Source organism: Physeter macrocephalus, chromosome 16, assembly GCF_002837175.3.
Source record: "Physeter macrocephalus isolate SW-GA chromosome 16, ASM283717v5, whole genome shotgun sequence".
Taxonomy (NCBI): domain Eukaryota; kingdom Metazoa; phylum Chordata; class Mammalia; order Artiodactyla; family Physeteridae; genus Physeter; species Physeter macrocephalus.
The window spans coordinates 58,610,444-58,629,123 of NC_041229.1; the positions used below are offsets into that span (position 1 = coordinate 58,610,444).

The window sequence follows — 18,680 nt, forward strand, 5'->3', positions numbered from 1 at the left end:
TGGGCGATTGGGATTGACATGTATACACTGACGTGTATAAAACTGATGACTAATAAGAACCTGTTGTATAAAAAAAAAAATAAAATTAAATTAAAAAGTTAAAAAATATATTTAAAATAAAAATAAAATAAAATAAAAACACCCTCAAGCACACCAGGTGTTATAGACTGAAAGACTGTGCCCCCCAAAATTCACTTTAAATCCTAATCTCCAATAACCTCTACAGTATTTGAAGGTGGAGCCTTTGGGAGGTGATAAGGTCATGAGGGTGTAGCCTTCATAAATATGATTAGTACCCTTATAAAAGGGACCCCACAAAGCTCTCTTCTTCCTTCCCACATGTAAGGACACAGTGAAAAGACTGCCATCTATGAACCAAGAAGTGGTCCTCACCAGACACGGAATCTGCTGGTGCCTTGATCTTGGACTTCTCAGGCTCTAGAACTCTTGAGAAAAAAATATGGTATTTTTGTTATGGCAACCTTAACAGACTAATACCAGTTGCAAGTAGGGCTCTAAAATCAGAGTAGCTCCAAACGCTTTAATTAAAAAGTTCAAAACCACTGTTTTGGGTATAATCTACTGGCATCTATCAAGGAACAATAAAACCAGGATCTCAGGCCTTACCCGAGAAATAACATACATAAATAAAGCTACTACCACAAAGCCTGGCATATAGTACTCACTCAAAAAAAAAAGAAAAAAAAAGTGATTGTTATTATTGCTTTATCCAGCAATACTCTGGAATTACTAAATCCATTTGGAAAAACAAAACTATGGAAACTCAGGAAAAACCAAAAACTCAAAACCACCCTGAATATGCAAACATATCTAAATAAGGTTTACTGAAACTGAAGGCAAGAGATTATGAAAAATACTTGAAAGAGTAAGTCATATAAGAAACTGTCAAAGGAACAGGTCCAACCTGACAGTAAGAGGTGGACTGGGGAGTGGAAAAGATGGAAAGAGTTAAAAAAAAAAAAAAAAAAGCAAGTGAGAAGAAATTAGAAATAAAGAAGGATGATTTGAAATTGGTAGAAGTGAGACTTCATAAACGAGGACTGACTGAGAAAAAAGAAAGACTGAATCCTAACGTATTTGCAAAGGAATAAGATACACAACTCAAATTAAGTATTGCCAACGATAACAACTATGAATCCAAAAAACACAATAGGTCTCAGAGACTCTCTTCCAGCTTTATGATTCTAGGGGAGGAGACAGTCTACATTATCATTAACATTAGGCTTACATAAGGCATGCCTATGTTCCGATAAGGAAGTAGAAAATAAAAATACAGGAAAATAAGCTACTTAAGCATCTATTTAAAGAGGTTAAGCATCTATTTAAAGAGGTTAAGTTACTAATAATCTAATCAGTAGATTTTATTTTTTCCTAGTATTTTTCTTCAGTTCTTCATCTTCAGAGAACTTTTGATAAAGTGAGAAGCTAAGCTCTAACTTATCTGAAGGATATATGGTTATTAAAAAGCTAGTATTTTTATATATATTTTAGAGAAGAGTGCTGGAATACTGAAAGATCAAAGTTTAGTTTAAGAAAGGTGGCAACTAAGATACATATCAACAATAAACGTTACATTAATTTTATAGTCCAGATTAATTTTCCCAAATAATCTCTCATGGATCAGCTTCCAAATCCTCCTTAATCATGTTACAGTCCTACCTTTGTCTTCCAAAGCCAAACGATCTTCATTTTACCTTACATGTAGGCTTCTACCACCTCTTTGTATTGTGCATCCATCGACCTATCTTCACTTGTCAAGGTTTTCTCAGTTTTCTACTGTGTCTCATAGTCAGGTCTCCACTTCAATTCTTAGTTTCCTTCCCCAGTTTTTCCAACCATTCTCACCACCCCTCTACTCCACTGTTTTAATTTACAGGATTCTCCTTTCTCTTCATTCCTAGGACCTGCTTTCACAGTATTGTATCTCCTATCTAAATCTCCTTTTCGATCAGTTTTTGTACATATTAATCTTCAGAACCTAAGGTTTTTCTTCTCTAGTCCTTATTCCAAGAATGGCTACCAACCCATCTCTAGAATCCCAAACACACACTCTTGACTACCACATACCTAAGTATTTTTCCTACCCCTTTTCTCTTTTCAGTCACTAGTCTCCAGAATGCTATCTGATACTTCAAATACCCCTCAAAAGCAACTAACTGCCTGTTCAATTACCTCTGCCTTCTACTTCTCCCAGGTTCAACTCATTACACTCTCTCTCCTACACCTTAGTATTCCCCAACCTGGCCCAAGCCATTCAGCAACCTAAATTCCAAAAGCCAACACAGCTCCTCCCATTCCAGTAAAGGACGGTTTCCCCCAAAACATTTTAAGTGGTTCCCCTCAGTGCTTCATTAATTGAATCTTATCAGATCAGTACTTAGCTTCCACCAGACCTATTTGCCCAGCAAAAATCAATTTCCCAACTCTTCCTCTTTAAGCTTCCCAGACCTTACCTCTGCAGCACGCCATTCACTAGACCCTACTCCTAGTCATTTCTCAATCTCTGGAGCTCATGGTTACTCTCTAAGCCCCTCAGCCCACTCCCTCCTCACTCCTCCCCTTATTCCCTACCCTCACTTCTCAGCACATTCCTATCACCCCTAACAGTCTTCTTGGCTGTGTTCTCCATCTTTCCTTAGGCCTGATCCCCACACTTTCTCAGTACCCCTTAAGAGACTTAATCTCTAAGTCACTCCCTCACTCCCAGAATCTGCTTCTTACACCCCTAGGAACTCTCTCTAGAACCTTCTGCTCCCTGGTTGTCTTTTCCGCTCCAACCCTACCTCAGGTGTTCCCTGTTTCCCCCAGCTTTTTTCTATTATCTAGTTTTCAGAGAAACTAGATAAAGATTTACTCCTCCCAAATCTTTTCCGAGTTCTTCCCCTAATTCCCCTCAACTTTTCTTTCCGTCGTTTCCCATTTCCCTCAACCATCCCTGGCAGATTTCCCCTCCACCTTTGTCACCGCTCTTCTCCCTTTTCTCAAACCTCCTCCACCCCTTCTTCTGGAGGTGCCTCCTACATGTCTTAAACTATCCTCTCAGCTTCTTCAATCTTTACCTCATTCCCTTCTCCCTCCAATACTATTTATCCTCCAATTTCCATTGACTTGGCGCCTCCCCTAGTCCCCAGATCTGCCTTCTACTTCATCTAAACGTCTACAGGCCGCCGCCAACATTCTCTCCTATCCTTAGCCTCCCTTGACGTGCCGCTCTAAACGCCCAGAGACACCATTCTCCAATGGCCGGGGCCTGGCCTCTAGGGAGAAGGGGTACGGGTTACGTACCCCATTCGCATCTTGGCTCCGCTCTGACTGCTCCCGCTGCCGGGTAGAGGAGGGCGAGGGGGCAGGCGGCCGAGGTGCATGCTCTTCTCGAGGGCCGACATGAAGGGGAGGCCGCAGGCAGTAGAACAGTAGCCGAAGCTTCGTCCCACGCTAAGTGCAGCCCAACCGGTCACACAGCTCGCTCCCCTAGCGACGCCCCGTCGCCTTTGGATAGCACCCAGCTACCAGCAGCACCGCCCACCGGCTCCGTAAACTCCACCCCCTCGCCCCAGTGCTTCCACCGGAAGTGCGCACCAGCCTCCACAAAGGGAGCTGGGTAACGGAGTCTCTGATCCCTCAGACCCCAAGCGGAGAACTCGATGACCCTCGCCGGAAAGAGAAGCGTTACTGAAGGCAATGCACCCTGGGCAATGGAGTCCTCAAAGGGCATATCGCTTTCCGCTTGCGCAGCTGGAGGCCGCGTCCAACCCCGCAGAGGTAGTGCAGCAAAGCATCCTGGGTGTTGTAGTCTATTGACGGGAAGGAGTCTTGGCGCCTTTCTTTCTCATGGCTTCCTAGAGGCTGTTAAAGGAAGAGCCGGTTTCTTCCTGCCTCCCAAGCTGCCCAGCGGCGCCGGTTGCCGGGGAACGCCAGCGCCGTGGGAAGGGATGGCGGGAGGCTACGGCTTAGGTGCTGGGGTCGGAGTTGAGTTGGTGAAGAAGAGCTGGGGCTCGTCATGAAACAGCGGAAAGCCCAGGGGCCTGGGGGCGGCGGTAGCCGCAAGAAGAGAGGTAATATGAGCGACCAAAGGTTGAGGAAAGCGTAGTTGGGCGGAGTTGGGGGAGCAGGGCGCGAAGCATTCTAGGGAGACCTCCCACAGCCGCCTGTTAAAAGAAAAAAAAAAAAAAGGGATTGAGGAGGGAGAATAACCACGAAATCAGAAGGTTAAAAGAGAGGGCAATTGGCCCTCCCGCGAATGGAAAGGATATAGGGGCTGGAGTAGGGGGCAAAGTGGGTGAATAAATGGGACGAAGTGAGGGCTAAAAGGGGACCCTTCCAGAGGAAGAGAACAAAAAAACTGTAGGAATGTTTTGTTTTGTTTTTACTTTTTAAAAATTGAAGTATAATTGACATATAACATTATGTTAGTTTCAGGTGTACAACATAATGTTTGTATATATTTCGAAATGATTACCACATGTCTAATTAGCATCCATCACCGTACATAGTTACAAACATTTTTTTTTCTTGTGAAGAGAACTTTTAAGATCTACTCTTCAGCAACTTTCAAATATACAGTACACTATCATTAACTATAGTCACTGTGCTGTACTTTAAATCCCCATGACTTAGGAGTGTTTTTGATAAAAAAATGTGTGGGGACGGGAGGGGGGAGGTATAGCTTTGCAGGTTCACATAGAACTGGAAGAAAAATAAGTTGGAGAGTATGTCAGTAATCCTAATAGGCAAGGATCACGTTTTACACATTACTGAATCCCCAAGAACTAACACGAAGCAGGGCTTAGTAAATGTTAATTGAATGACTGAAGTGTGAGACAGTCATGAATCGTGAAGGGCTACAGGTGCGAGTAGGGAAAAGATAGTTGTGGAGGAGAGAGGAAGAAAGACTGGGGAGCGACGGTGTGGTAGGGTTGGAGTGGGGTGGGGGGGCTTAGGGCACGAAGATCTCTGAAGGATTTGAGGTGATGGAAAAGTGTGTAGCAAGAGGACCTCATCAGGTTAGTCTGCTCAAAAAGAAGCAGGCTTATGAAGAGACCAGGGAAATGTGAGCTGCAGCAAGAACAGTCACCCTGGGAACCCAGGGCAGATCATGAAATGAAATGGAATCTACAGGGCTGCCTCAAAACAAAACAAAAACTGGGTGACTGTATTTTATAGTATAGGCAAAGAGGTATTAGGAATAGTGATAGTGCATTAGGCCATTGGATTGAAGACTAAAGCTGCAGTCTGGGAATAAACCTTATCCAAACTGTTTAAGGATAACTAAGGCAGTTTTGAGGTAATGCGTTTCCTTCCAGGAATGATGGGAGGATATGAAACAGAAGTGCGGAAGTGTTCAGTGCTGGTGCTGCCTATGTCAAACCAGTCAAGCATATTTGGTTGATAGGAGGAAAATCAAAATAGAAATAACGTAAGAATGTCCTTCTTATTATACCACATGTATATACAGTAATACTCATGTACACACCTGGGTATAATTTTTATATTGAAACTAGTTATCCATAAAGATTATGGTGGGTCTTTTCTTCACTAAAGAAAGCAGAGAGGCTGTTCACTTTAGAAATCCAAAGAATTAGTTATATAAATTCCTGATCTGATAGACTCCAGTATATTTTTTTCTTGTGAGGCATGACCACTCCCCAGGGAAAAGTGAGAGGAATAGAAAGGTGTGTGTAATATTGGAATGACTTTTTAAATCTCCTCTAAGTCATGGTTAGAAGATACCGTGACTAGAAGACAATCAGGGTCATTAAAGGAAAGCTTTATAGAAAGCCATGATGAATTACCTCATTTACATTTTATTATCTGTCTAAAAGCTATAAATATTATGAACCCAGCACTGTGCTAAAAGATAATGGCATAATCTGAAGATGATAGTTTCTGTCCTTATTGTGTGATATTGGCAGGAAGAAAAGACACAGTCTAAGGTGGTCTTTCTTGAAGTGCTGAGTTGTAAGGTGTAGACTTCATTTGAGAACTGATTGACAGGAGTTGTTGCTGTTTTATGTTTAGTGATGGTTTTAAAGTAAGAGAATTAGGTAAAGATAACATCTTAAAAACTGGACATTGCAATAATCAGAACAACAGTACTTGGAAGAAAAATTTCAACTACTTCATAGATTTTTTTTTAAACTTGTATACTCTATCATTGTATTTGTATTTTTCATTTAATATCTTTCAGTTAAAGAGGAGTTTGTATTAGCATGTCTTAAGTTGGTATGTCCTTTACTTACAATAACCTGAATCAAATCCTGAATACTAACTAGTTGTCAGGATGGCTTAAGTGACCAGATAGGTTATTCTATGGTCTGGTTTGCTAGTTACTTCTTATGTATTAGAATAAATAGAATAAGCCTTCTCTCTGTAGAGACGAAAATGTTTGTGTGTTTTCATTCAAAAAGCAGATTATGTATTTTCTGTATTTAGACTAAATTTCGACTTAGTATTCTTGGATTCCTCCACAGGTTTAAGTGACATTTCTCCATCTACAAGCCTACCACCCCTGGTTGAAGGCCAGCTACGCTGCTTTCTGAAACTTACTATTAATAAAGTCATATGGAAGATTACAAAGCCTCCTGCTTGTGTACTTGTTCGAGTGAGATGGTGGGGAGAAACATCAGAAGGAACACTCTTTTGTCCCAGGGATGCATTGCAGACCGAACCAAAAGCTGTGAGAACAACTACACGTTATGCTATTCGCTGTGGTCCAAAGCAGTTTACCTCTTATCTAACAGGTATGTTTTTGTCTTATCATTTCACCTGTAGGCCTAATAAGAAGCATGTGATTATGTTGTTAACAATAGGTGTTATTGTGTACTTAGTATCTATGGCATTGTTAATTATTGAGGAGTCAAAGAGGTTTTGTAATAGCCACCATTATTGAGAGTATACTATGTGCTACCAGTTGATACATGTTATTTCTAATCCTTAATAACCCTGCAAGATAGATATTTTCTCTGTTTTATAGACAATGAAACTGAGGTTCAGAGAGATAAAATGAATCCTCTATAAGGTTACATAGTTGACAAATGGCAAAATTAGGATTTGAACCCACTTCTCTCTGACACCAAAACTCATGCACTTGTCACCACACCATGCTTCTTTAAGGAATAACTGTAGTCTCTACTCTGGGACGTACATTATGCTAAAGGAAAGATGATATAGATATAAAATTTACCAATAATACAAGATAATACATGCTAAATGCCAACTGAGTGGTTTAGTGAGTTAATAGTACAGATTTTCAGAGAAGGGAGGATCCCTCTACTGGAACCAGGAGCCAAAATTTCTTCATTTCTGTTAAAAGAAAGCATTCTAAATGTACTGTGTTATTTCTCTATTCAGGTCAAGTTTTCATATAAACACATTTTGGATGGTGGACTTATCAAATCAATTCAGTTCAAGTCAGTAAAAATTAAGCATTTATCATGTAAATATTGTTGGGCTAAGAATACCGGAGAGCCAGAGGTGAATTAAAGATTAACTTGTCCTTAAGTTTGCCTTCTTTCAAGAAGAAAATTTTGAAGACATCAACATATAAAGAAAAAAAATTCAGTTATTCAAAAAATATGTATTGAACACTTAGCATGTGCTAGACGTTGTGCTAGACACTGTGGAGATTACAAAAATGAATCAAAAAATTTAATCAGAATGGTATCTAATTCTAACTAAATGCACAAAGAAGTTTAGTTACAATAGTAGGTAGAAAGTGATGAGAACTTTTAAAAGATACACATAGATATTTCATTAAGAAAATAAATGAGACATGGGTGAGCCTGGCTGTTAGTAAATAACCAACAAATGTTGGTACATTTCCCTTATTCTATATATGCACGTTATTTTATAGTCTGCAAAGCACTGTTACACATATTAGCTCATAGAATTTTCAGAGAACTTGCATGATTAGGTAAGACAGGGACGGTGATACGTTAAGAAAGTTGCCTAAAGTCATATAACAGCCATTAAGCAACTGCCATGTAAGAGGATACTGTGCTATGTGTTTTACTTGCAATACTTCCATTCCTCACACAGCCATGATATAAGTATTATGATGCCTATTTTTTAGACAGCTGTGGCTTACACAGAAGTATCTTGTGAATGTTGGAGCCACAACACAATCACAAATCTTCTAATTGTAAATCCAATACGCTTTTCACTACAGCATTGAACAAAGGGTGAAAATGAACCACTTTCTTAACTTGGGTAAGAAAATATTCAGAAGTTACACTGTCCTGAAATAATCTCAGATTGCATATGCATGCATTTTATTTCTCCTGCTGTAAATTAGGACCATGAAGGTGTTAAGTCTAAGCAACCAATTGACGAATACAGTTAAGGAGTTTATTTCCATTCCTTTTAGTTCTAAGTGCTCTCAGCCTTTCAGTGTTCCAGATATTATTGAGAAATAAGCAGTAAAATATTCCTGAGAGGCAGGAACCAACCCATGCACCTATACAAGAGAAGCCCTTTGTCCAATTCAAAACTAGAAATGGTGAGAATTTAAAAACTGAGAATTTTTTTATTGTTGCTTTTTTATTTCAAAACTAAAGTCTGAGTCCTTGCCAAATATGTAAAAAATATATATATACTCTCTTAAAGGTGTTTTCCTTATCAAATACTTGATATTCTAAATATTTTTATGTAATTTTTTTCTCCATTTGAGGTATTTGTCATTGCTTTTCTCTAAAACTTTGTTGTTCTTTTGATCTTGGGTTCACTCTTCCCCACCCCCTGAATGATATGGTAAGTGCATAGTTTATTTGAAAATAAAATGATTTTTTTAAGTATAAAAATTTTGTAATGTATATTCCTCTTCCCACTTCCAAAAAAAAAGGTAAATGAAAAATGTCTGCCTATGTTGTAATTGTTTCTGATTAGATATGGCTGTGCTGGTGCTGGAAGTAATCACCAAACTTGAACATCTTCCGGTTGGTAGAGTTCAGATCAGTGGACTAGCCCAGCTTTCTCCAACCCATCACATCAATGGATTTTTTACCATTGTTTCACCAACATCTAAGAAACTTGGAGAACTCCAGGTAAAAATATTATAATTCTCTGCTACATAGAATAAAACTTTGGGGGCACAGATAGTTGAGTCTGTTTGTAGAACGGGTAGGTACGTGACTCCCACCATGTAAATTCCCACTTCATGCTTTTGTTCATGTTTTTACCCAGACTGTCATGGACTTATTTCCCACTTATCCATATCCTCTTAGTGCTTTGCTGCCCATCTCAAGTTCCAAGAGACCTTCGCAGCTCCTACTGCATTCATTCTTCTCTGTACTCTTTATTAAATTCAGAATAACATGAATTATATAATCATTGTTCAGTTAAAATCCTACATAGTCTCTAAAATTTTGTATTTGTAGTTTCCCTTTAATTTCCCTTCCTTTTAGTTTCTAGATTCCCTGGGAGACAGGTCAGTGTTTTCTACTTTCTTTGTTTGTTCCACAGCTCCTAACATAGTGCCAAGCAGTAATGGCTTGTTTGACTCATTTAAGTGGTATCTTAAATGAGTCAATAGACTACGATTTTAATATTGTTGAATAAACTGTTTTCATTTTTTCAGTATTAGAAGTGCATCTCCATAACCAGTTGTTGATTGTTCATTCATTGATTCAGCCTACATTTTTTTGATATGCTGTTATGTGCCACTAACTTAAGATACAAAGATAAGAGATGGGCCTTTCAGTTATTTTTCCAAAGTCAGGTAAGAGGAAATAGAAGAGAGTAACAAGTAGAACGCAGTGTGGTATTGATACACATATACTATAGATAGGTACAGGATGGTGGGAAGGAACATAGAAGGGTCTCTTTCTTAGGGATACTCTGGGAGTTCTTCCTAGAGAATTCTGAATATTCAAATCCTTGAGGAATTTATACCTTGTCAAATGTATTCTAAAATATGTATAGAAATTTAAGCAGGTGTTTAAGAAAACGGTTCAAAAAAGATGAGGAAAGAACATATAACATTACCAGATGTAAGAACCTATTATAAAACCACAAGCACATAATTGTCAAAGGAAGAGAATAAAGTCCAGAAATAGATTTAACTAAGTAAAAGAACTGAACATTTTCTGTATTCTATTTATCATATTTTTATTTATAATATATTGAAATATAGTGACACCTTATGATGGTAACTTCATGGTAAAATGGGACTGGTTTACTCCTCCTTTTCTGATAATGGTACAGATTTGCATCAGACCTGCGAAAACAGTTTGGCATTATGTTTCAAGAGCCATAATAATTATCATATATCATTTACCTCAATAATTCTACCCCTAGGGTCTTATATTAAGGAAATACCATAAAAAGAGGGGAAAGTTATATGCTTCGGACTGGTTATGGAAATGCACTTTTAATATTGAAAAAATGAAAACAGTTTATTCAATGATATTTAAATCGTCTATTAGTGGAATATTTGGTTTCCATAAAAGATAAAATTATATAGTTATGATTGTGTAGCAACATGGAAAATTATTTTGGATTGATGACAAAAGAGAATTAAAATTATACCCACATATATGCATATGATTAATGACTGGGGAAGAAAAAAACAAGGGAAAATAAAAACAGTTGGAGTGTAGAATTCTAGGTAGGTTTTTTTCTTATATAAAAAAATGAGATATAATTCATATGCCATAAAATTCACCCTTTTATAGTATACAGTTCAGTAGTTTTTAGTGTATTCACAAGATTGTACAACCATCACAATTATCTAATTCCAGAGCATTTTATCACCCCAAGAAGAAACACTATACCCATTAGTAGTCATTCCCCTTTTTACCTTTCCCCAACCCCTGGCAACCACTAATCTACCTTCTGTCTCTATATATTGCCTATTCTGGACATTTCAAATAAATGATGTAATATAATATGTGACCTTTTGTATATGGCTTCTTTCACTTGGCATAATGTTTTCAAGGTTCATCCATGTTGTAGCATGAATCAGTACTTTATTCCTTATTATAGCTAAATAATATTCCATTCTATGGATATATTATAGCACATGTTGTTTATCCATTCTTCAGTTGATGGACATTTGGATTGTTTCCACTTTCTGACTTTTATGAATAATGCTGCTATGAACATTTGCATACAAGTTTTTTGTGAACAGATGCTTTCAGTTCTCTTGGGTATATACTTAGGCATAGAATTGTGGTCATATGGTAAGTATGTTTAACTTTGAGGAACTACTGGACTGTTTTCTAAGGTGGTGCATCTTTTTCCCCCCTTATTTAAATGTCAGTTGATACAATAATACTTGTATGTTTTTTATTTCAGTGTCATTGGGTTCTTTAGAGAATTGTTTTAATAGATCCTTGCAGACAGAGGTCAGATTTTGAAAGACTATGGTATAAGTAAATAAGTAGTAATTACAGTGAAGAGGTAGAAATAACAGAGATTTCTCTCTGTTTCCCACATAAATGGCAGCGAACAGAGGGAGAGGTAGTGTGACCTAATGGAAGTAGCACAAGACTTAGACATGGAAAAACTGGTTATGAAAACATTTCTGGTGTTCATTTGTACTCTCTGAGCTTCAGTATCCTATTTTATAAAATGAAGATAATAACTTTTACCTTATGGCATTGTTGTAGGGATTAAATGATATGAAAAAATATGGAAGCACTTAACATGGTACTTAGGCACATGACAGGGACATGCCAAATTTACTTGAATTGGAGAGGAAAGTATTGATAGCGGGTAGCAGAATTGAGAAGTTTGTTGCTACTTTAGAAGAGGAGTTGGCAAACTTTGCCCAGTGGACTAAATCTGGCCTTCTAACTAAAAATGGTTTTTATATGTTTAAAGGGTCACTTTAAAAAAGAAGAATGTGCAATAAAGCCTAAAATATTTACCCTCTGCCCCTTTACAGAATGAGTTTGCTGAGCCTTTTTTAGAGTATAGGAGACCTGATTTGTTTTGTAGACCAAGAGAAAAGCAAGTGAAGAAAGATATTGAAAATAAAAGAGGATAATTGAGCAAGTAAGGTCATGAAGAGAATTAGATGGGAATGAATTTCTATTAAGAACACAACTGATAGGGGTTACCTTTGGAATGGAGGAATTATAACAAGGAGGGAAAGAGGAGAAACATTTTGAGATGAATAACATTGAAGGAATTCATGCTGATAACTTTTTTAGCAACATTTATTTTTTATTTTTTTGGCCACACCGCATTGCTTGTGGGATCTTAGTTCCCCGACCAGGGATTGAACCCCAGGCCCTTAACAGTGAGAGCACGGAGTCCTAACCACTCGACCGCCAGGGAATTCCCATTAGCAACACTTATTATATGCATGCCTACCACATGTTAGGCACTACATGTTTTATTTCATTTAATTTTTTTGTTTTTATTAAAAGAGATAGTATAAGATATAAAAATAACCATCCAGTGAACACCCATTGGCTCCTCAACTAGGTTAAGAAATGTTAATAGGAAAAAAAAGAAATATTAATAGAATAACGGAAAGAAGCCAGGTTTAGAGATTCATCCATATTACTTTGTGTATCAGTAATTCCCTTTTGCAGAGTTGTGTTCCATTGTATGGATATTACACAATTTTCATCCATTTGCCTTGGATGAAACCAGGCAGATACACTTGCCTTGTTCTTGGGAGGAAAGCATTTGGTCTTTTCACTATTGATTATGGTATTAGATGCAGGTTTTTCATAGATTCCCTTTATCGTTGAGAAAGTCCAAGTTTTCTGAGAGATTTAATCATAAATGAGTTTTGAATTTTATCAAATTTAACTGTTGCTAGAGGTTAGGGACGAGAAGAGGGCATGACTACAAAGGGAGTTTCTGGGGGGTGATGGAAGTGTTCCATATCTTAATTATGGTGGTGGTTACATGGATCTAAACATAGATTAAAATTCAAAGAAGTGTATATTTACAAAAATGTCCATTTTACTGTATTAAATAAACTTTTTTTAATGTAGCAGATCAAATGTGATGATAAACAGAAGTTGTCCCTCTACCTCATGTTGGGACATGGCTGGGGACTTTGCAAACTGGAGCACATACCCTGACTAAAGCCACTAGTCTACTCCAGCTAATTTTTGCCACAATGGGATGGAAACCCAGCATTGCTGGATCTTCTGATTTTTCAAGAGAAGCCAGAAATTCAAATTTTTACATAAAATCTGTTTTCTTAATCACTGTTAAATAATTTTGAAATCTTTTAAAATGCTATATTGACTAGCATAAGTCTGAAAAATAGACATACTAATATGTTCTCTCCAATATCAGATGTTATAAATGTAGCAGATAATCCCAGAACTCACCATTTTATATTAAAATGACTTCTTTTTAAATTCCCCTACAAGATACTCTGATCCTTTGGGTCAGGTTCCATGTTTTATTCATCTCTTTGCCCCAGGCAAGTAGCCCAGAGCCTGGCACTGAACTAGTATCAACAAATATTTGTTAATTGAACAAAGGAGTTAGGCCAGCACCTATATTTTGATTGTAAGGTGGGTGTGGCAGGTAACTGGACTTTCCTTTTCTTTCTCACTGGTAGTAAAGGCCTTTGAGTTGTTTTGAGACTAGTTCAAATTTGCTTAGGGAAAAAGCAAAACTCTGGCCAGCCAGCAGGTTATTGTTAAGGCCAGGGACTCAGCCTTTATTCTCAGTGTCTCCTTTGTTTCTAGAATAAAGTGGCAGTCTTTTGGCAAGTGATGAATGGCAAGGGACGATTTTCTGACACTTATATTTGGGCAGCCAGGATTTTATGTGATCCTCTTATAGCAGTGACTGCACAAAGTATTTATCCCACTGCATTCCGGTCATTTGTCTTTGTAGAAAATCTTAATGATGAATAGATTTAAAGGACTTTATGCTACCTGGTTCATGAACAAAATTCTCCTCATCAAGACTCAAGTGTGTTTACTGAGTCTGTGCCTTGGCAGTTTCTCCACATAAATTATTCCATTGACCTTCCCAGAGACTTCTTAAAATATTTAACTGCAATCTTTCATTTTTGTCTTAGGCCATTCATCATTATGTGACTCTCTTTGGCTACTTGAACAATTCCTTCTGCTGTCTATGTCATTGTAACTGAACTTTCAACACTGCTCTTCTTTTCTTTTGGAGTACATTCTTCGATTTCTTCTCTAAAGTTTTGCTTTAGGCTCTGTTTATTTTTTATTCCTACATTAAGCTTTTCTCCATTGGGCTTTTCAGAGACCTGGAAAGCTTTTTAGTAGAGTGCCTGAATTCAGAGGAGTTGGACGTTAAAGGAAACTTCAAGTAATTACTTTTCATCTTAATGTTCCTCCCTCTTCACCCTGCCTCATCCCCAGCATAGAACTAGGGCCTTATTTTTCTCAAATAGCTAGCAATAAGGATGCAACAGGTGCTATGTCATTCTTTTGTTTTTCAGACCATTAGTCATTATTATGCATACTTGTACACTAAGTGTATACTTCTACTGATTAGTCTACAGAAAAATGAAGAAGACAGTTCATGCCTTCAAGGACTTCATAATCTGATCAGGATAACAAATAAACTGGAAGTACAAATACGTCCTTTAAACCTCTGCTTTTTTTTTTAATCTTCAAATTAGGATAATATACTTTCCTGACAGTTATATCATCACATCAGCTTCTCTATGTGAGGAACATAGCACAGTTTCTGGCCTATTGTGAAGTGTTCAATAAATGGTGGTTATATTAATGGATAGATACAAAGTAAATAGAAACATGAAAAACGGAGTGGCCATAACATCTCTGCCTGAACACAAAGAAGTTTTCACAGAGGAAGTAATGCTGGAGGAAATTTGCACATGAAGGCATAAGGGAATGAAATATAAGGTACATTTAGAAAACTGTAAGTAATTGGTATATCCAGGAGAGAGAGATGGAGGAGGGGAACACAGTGAGAAATGAGGCTTCTGAGGTAGGCAGGAATTTGAACTAGATCCTATAAGGAACAGGGCCATTAATTTATATTAGAGGGTCTTAAAATTAATCAATGCTATAAAAAAAAAAAAAGACTTCTGATACATTACATGTCCCTTTCAGGTCTCACTTGCCCTGGAGCCTTTGTCAGAAACTTATGACAGCTACAATCCTCTTCCTACCACTGACATGACAGAAAATGTGCTTTTATCTGAACAAGGATTCAGAGAATACACTGAAGCAGGCAATACTCAGTTTCTGGTTCCATCAAGGCCTCAGAGGATCACTACCACCAAAATTGATGGAAAAGAATTAGCAGCCAACAGCAGTAGGCCAACCACTCCAAGGTAATTACCACACCTAGTACCAGTCAGACTGTCTGCTAACTCCCAGTGTACTCATAATTTCGGTCTTTCATTTGTGGTTGTGTAAAAGGTTAAAGGTAGTCATTCATTCAGCAAATAAGTATTAAGTACTCACTATGTTCCTGGTCCAGTACCAGGTGCTAGGCATAGAAATTAATAAGACACAATTCCTATTTTTGAAGATTGCTCACAATCTAGTGAGGAGGCCAATATACAGATAAATAAGTATGTCTAAGTCACATAGAGATGCCATGATAGGTGTACATGAAGGGAAAGAGGGAAAAGGCAGTGTTTGTGAAATGGAATGAAGTAAGAGAAACAGATTTTGATTTTAAATAATTATCAGGCATTTGCTGTGTGTCAGGCTCAGCACTGAGCTCTTTATTTCATTGTCTCACTTTAGCCACAACCATACAATTATAGGTAAAACATCTATTATTTATCTAATTTGGGAAATGAAAAACATATTTACAAAGTCTGAGCTACACTGCTATACACCACTGATCCACTTTCTTTCTCTGACAAAATGGAATGTTACCATAATGGATAATATACTGCTGAAGTTCTCCTTTATTTTAAAACAGGGGAAAGGACCACTTGTACCTTGCAGAGAACTCTGATACAATAAAGGACTCTTTCTTTGGACTACAGCACCATCTTAATTCAGGACAGAGTTTAGAGTCTATGACTCTGAAAGGCAAAGCCCCACAGAAGCAGATGTCCCTTCTCAACAGTTCTGAATTCTGGCCTCAAATTAGGACAGTTGCCAAGAGTCACAGTGACTCATGCATTCTTTCTTCAAACAACCCGCCTACCAAGGACCTTCTTTTAGGTATGTATGTATTTGTGAACTGAGACTAAGCTATATTTATTGGGATTACTCTGCTCATTAGGCAACCTACAAAGAGAACCAAGACTTCTGTTTGAACTAAATAGCCAAATAAAAGTGAGTAATCTTACTAGAGTCCAGAATTTCTAACCATTTAAGGGCAGCTCTATTAAACCACTGAGTTTCTTCTAAATAATTACTGGGCACTTATAATTTTACGTTTGGGGAAGGAACCATTTAAAGTGAACCTGGGTATGGGAGGAAAGCCTTTATCATAGAAAAATATTAGTCCTGATTTTTTCCGAGATAATTCAAAGCAAATAAGATTTTTGTCTCATCATCAGAATTTACTTATACCGTTGTGCAGAATTTACTTATACCATTGTGCTAGTACTAAACCTGTTTCATATTCTGAAAACTGTTGGTTTCAGTGGGAACATTCAGTGCACAGAAACTGCTGATCTTACTTTTGGGTATTAAATATGACTGACAGCCAAACAGAAGTAGAAAGGAGTCAGTTTACCTGTGTAAGGGCTTACACTGAAATTTAAAAAGGAAATAGGAATGAGCTTGGATTATCTCATTTTAGGTAGTGGTATTATATTAAAAGCAATTTTGGTACCTTATGTTACACTTTAATGGTCAACCATATATCTCTGTGACATCAAGAGCATGACATAAATTTGTCTCCATCCTCACAAGTAAAATTTCCAAAGTAGAATATCTGCAGCATTAGTAGAAAAGTCTTTTAAATTAAAACTACTTGGACCTCTGTGGGGTCATGATCCATAGACTTAGCAAGTCTTGCCTTATCTATGGAGCTGGACGGGGGGAATGTGACCATTGTCTGATGTCCATAGTTCATTTCCTCCAGGATGTTTCTTTCCTCAGATTGTGTTACTCTGAACCATTTTATTTTTTATTTACCAAAGTACTATATTTGGCTATTTGCAGTGTTTTCAAAACCAAATGTTTCTTTTTGTGTGTTTTTAATCTTCAAAACTTGGTGCAATAGAAGCTGCAAAGATGTGCCACTTTATCTATGAAATGGAGTTTTGTATACCAATAAATTCTAGTTTAAAGACAAAAAAAAGAACTACTTGGATACAAAATTTACATTAGTAAGGATTTTTTTTAATGAAGAAAGACATTGTGTTAATATTTTTTCAACTAAAATGTCTGTGATCCCCTAGTTTAAAAAATATACTCTGATTATGGTATGTTAATTTTATTTTATTTATTTATTTTTTTACTTTTTTTTTTTTTTTTGGATGCATTGGGTCTTCGTTGCTGCGCATGGGCTTTCTCTAGTTGCGGTGAGCGGGGGCTGCTCTTCATTGTTGTGCGCAGTCTTCTCATTGCAGTGGCTTCTCTTGTTGCGGAGCACGGGCTCTAGGCGCGTGGGCTTCAGTAGTTGTGGCTGGCATGCTCTAGAGCACAGGCTCAGTAGTTGTGGAGCACAGGTTTAGTTGCTCCGCGGCATGTGGGATCTTCCCGGACCAGGAGTCAAACCCGTGTCCCCTGCATTGGCAGGCGGATTCTTCACCACTGCACCACCAGAGAAGTCCCTATATTACTTTTAGACTTTAATGCAACCCTAGGCTACATTAACAAGAAAGAAAGTTGTCTGACTATACTCAGCACTTGTCATTCTCACACCTGGAGTATTTTGTGTAGACCTGGGCACCAGACTTTGATAAAATATTTGTTCACTCATTAAGCAGTTATTTTTTCAGCACTTACTAAATGTCTGGCAGTCTTCTAGGTGTTAAGAATATAGCAATTTAAATTTCTTTTTAAAAAAGGCACAAAATCCTCCCCTATGGATCTTATATTCTAGATAGGAATACCAATGATAAACTAGATAAATAAGTATGTAGTGTTAGATAGTGGTAATGGCAATGGGAAAAAAATGAAGCAAGGAAGGAGGGAGGATAGAATGCTGTTTTATGTATGTTGGCAAAGGAAGGCTTCTTTCTTTTTTAATTGTTTTTACTTTTATAAATTTTTTAAATTTCTTTTTTTTTTTTTTTTTTTCTTTGCGATACGCGAACCTCTCACTGTTGTGGCCTCTCCTGCTGTGGAGCACAGGCTCTGGATGCGCAGGCTCAGCGGCCATGGCTCACGGGCCCAGCCACTCCATGGCACGTGGGATCTTCCCGGACCGGGGCACGAACCCGTTTCCCCTGCATCAGCAGGCGGACTCTCAACCACTGCGCCACCAGGGAAGCCCCTAAATTTTTTTTATTTTTAATTTTTTTGGTTTTGACTTAAGTTAGAGTTCTTTTTTTTTTTTAACATCTTTTTTGGAGTATAATTGCTTTACAATGGTGTGTTAGTTTCTGCTTTATAACAAAGTGAATCATTTATACAAATACATATATCCCCATATCTCTTCCCTCTTGTGTCTCCCACCCTCCCTATCCCACCCCTCTAGGTGGTCACAAAGCACCGAGCTGATCTCCCTGTGCTATGTGGCTGCTTCCCACTAGCTATCTATTTTACATTTGGTAGTGTATATATGTCCATGCCACTCTCTCACTTTGTCCCAGCTTA

General features: G+C 37.8%; 2 protein-coding genes across 4 annotated transcripts in view; one reads left to right on the plus strand and one right to left on the minus strand.

Moving 5' to 3' along the window:
* The window catches only part of PPME1 (protein phosphatase methylesterase 1), a 90,395-nt gene extending 86,875 nt beyond the window's left edge, over nt 1-3,520 (minus strand). The window contains exon 1 of the mRNA XM_055091499.1: nt 3,307-3,520. Coding sequence (XP_054947474.1) covers nt 3,307-3,407 — 101 coding nt within the window. The 5' untranslated portion in view covers nt 3,408-3,520. The remainder of the gene's footprint in view (nt 1-3,306) is intronic.
* Nucleotides 3,521-3,837: 317 nt separating this feature from the next.
* The window catches only part of C2CD3 (C2 domain containing 3 centriole elongation regulator), a 133,211-nt gene continuing 118,368 nt past the window's right edge, over nt 3,838-18,680 (plus strand). For 2 of the 3 annotated variants that reach the window (XM_024131586.3, XM_055078764.1), the window contains exons 1-5: nt 3,838-4,076; nt 6,492-6,761; nt 8,905-9,062; nt 15,054-15,277; nt 15,880-16,127. In XM_024131586.3, coding sequence (XP_023987354.2) covers nt 4,022-4,076; nt 6,492-6,761; nt 8,905-9,062; nt 15,054-15,277; nt 15,880-16,127 — 955 coding nt within the window. In that variant the 5' untranslated portion in view covers nt 3,838-4,021. The remainder of the gene's footprint in view (nt 4,077-6,491; nt 6,762-8,904; nt 9,063-15,053; nt 15,278-15,879; nt 16,128-18,680) is intronic. The other variant, XM_024131585.3, reaches the window with a different exon arrangement.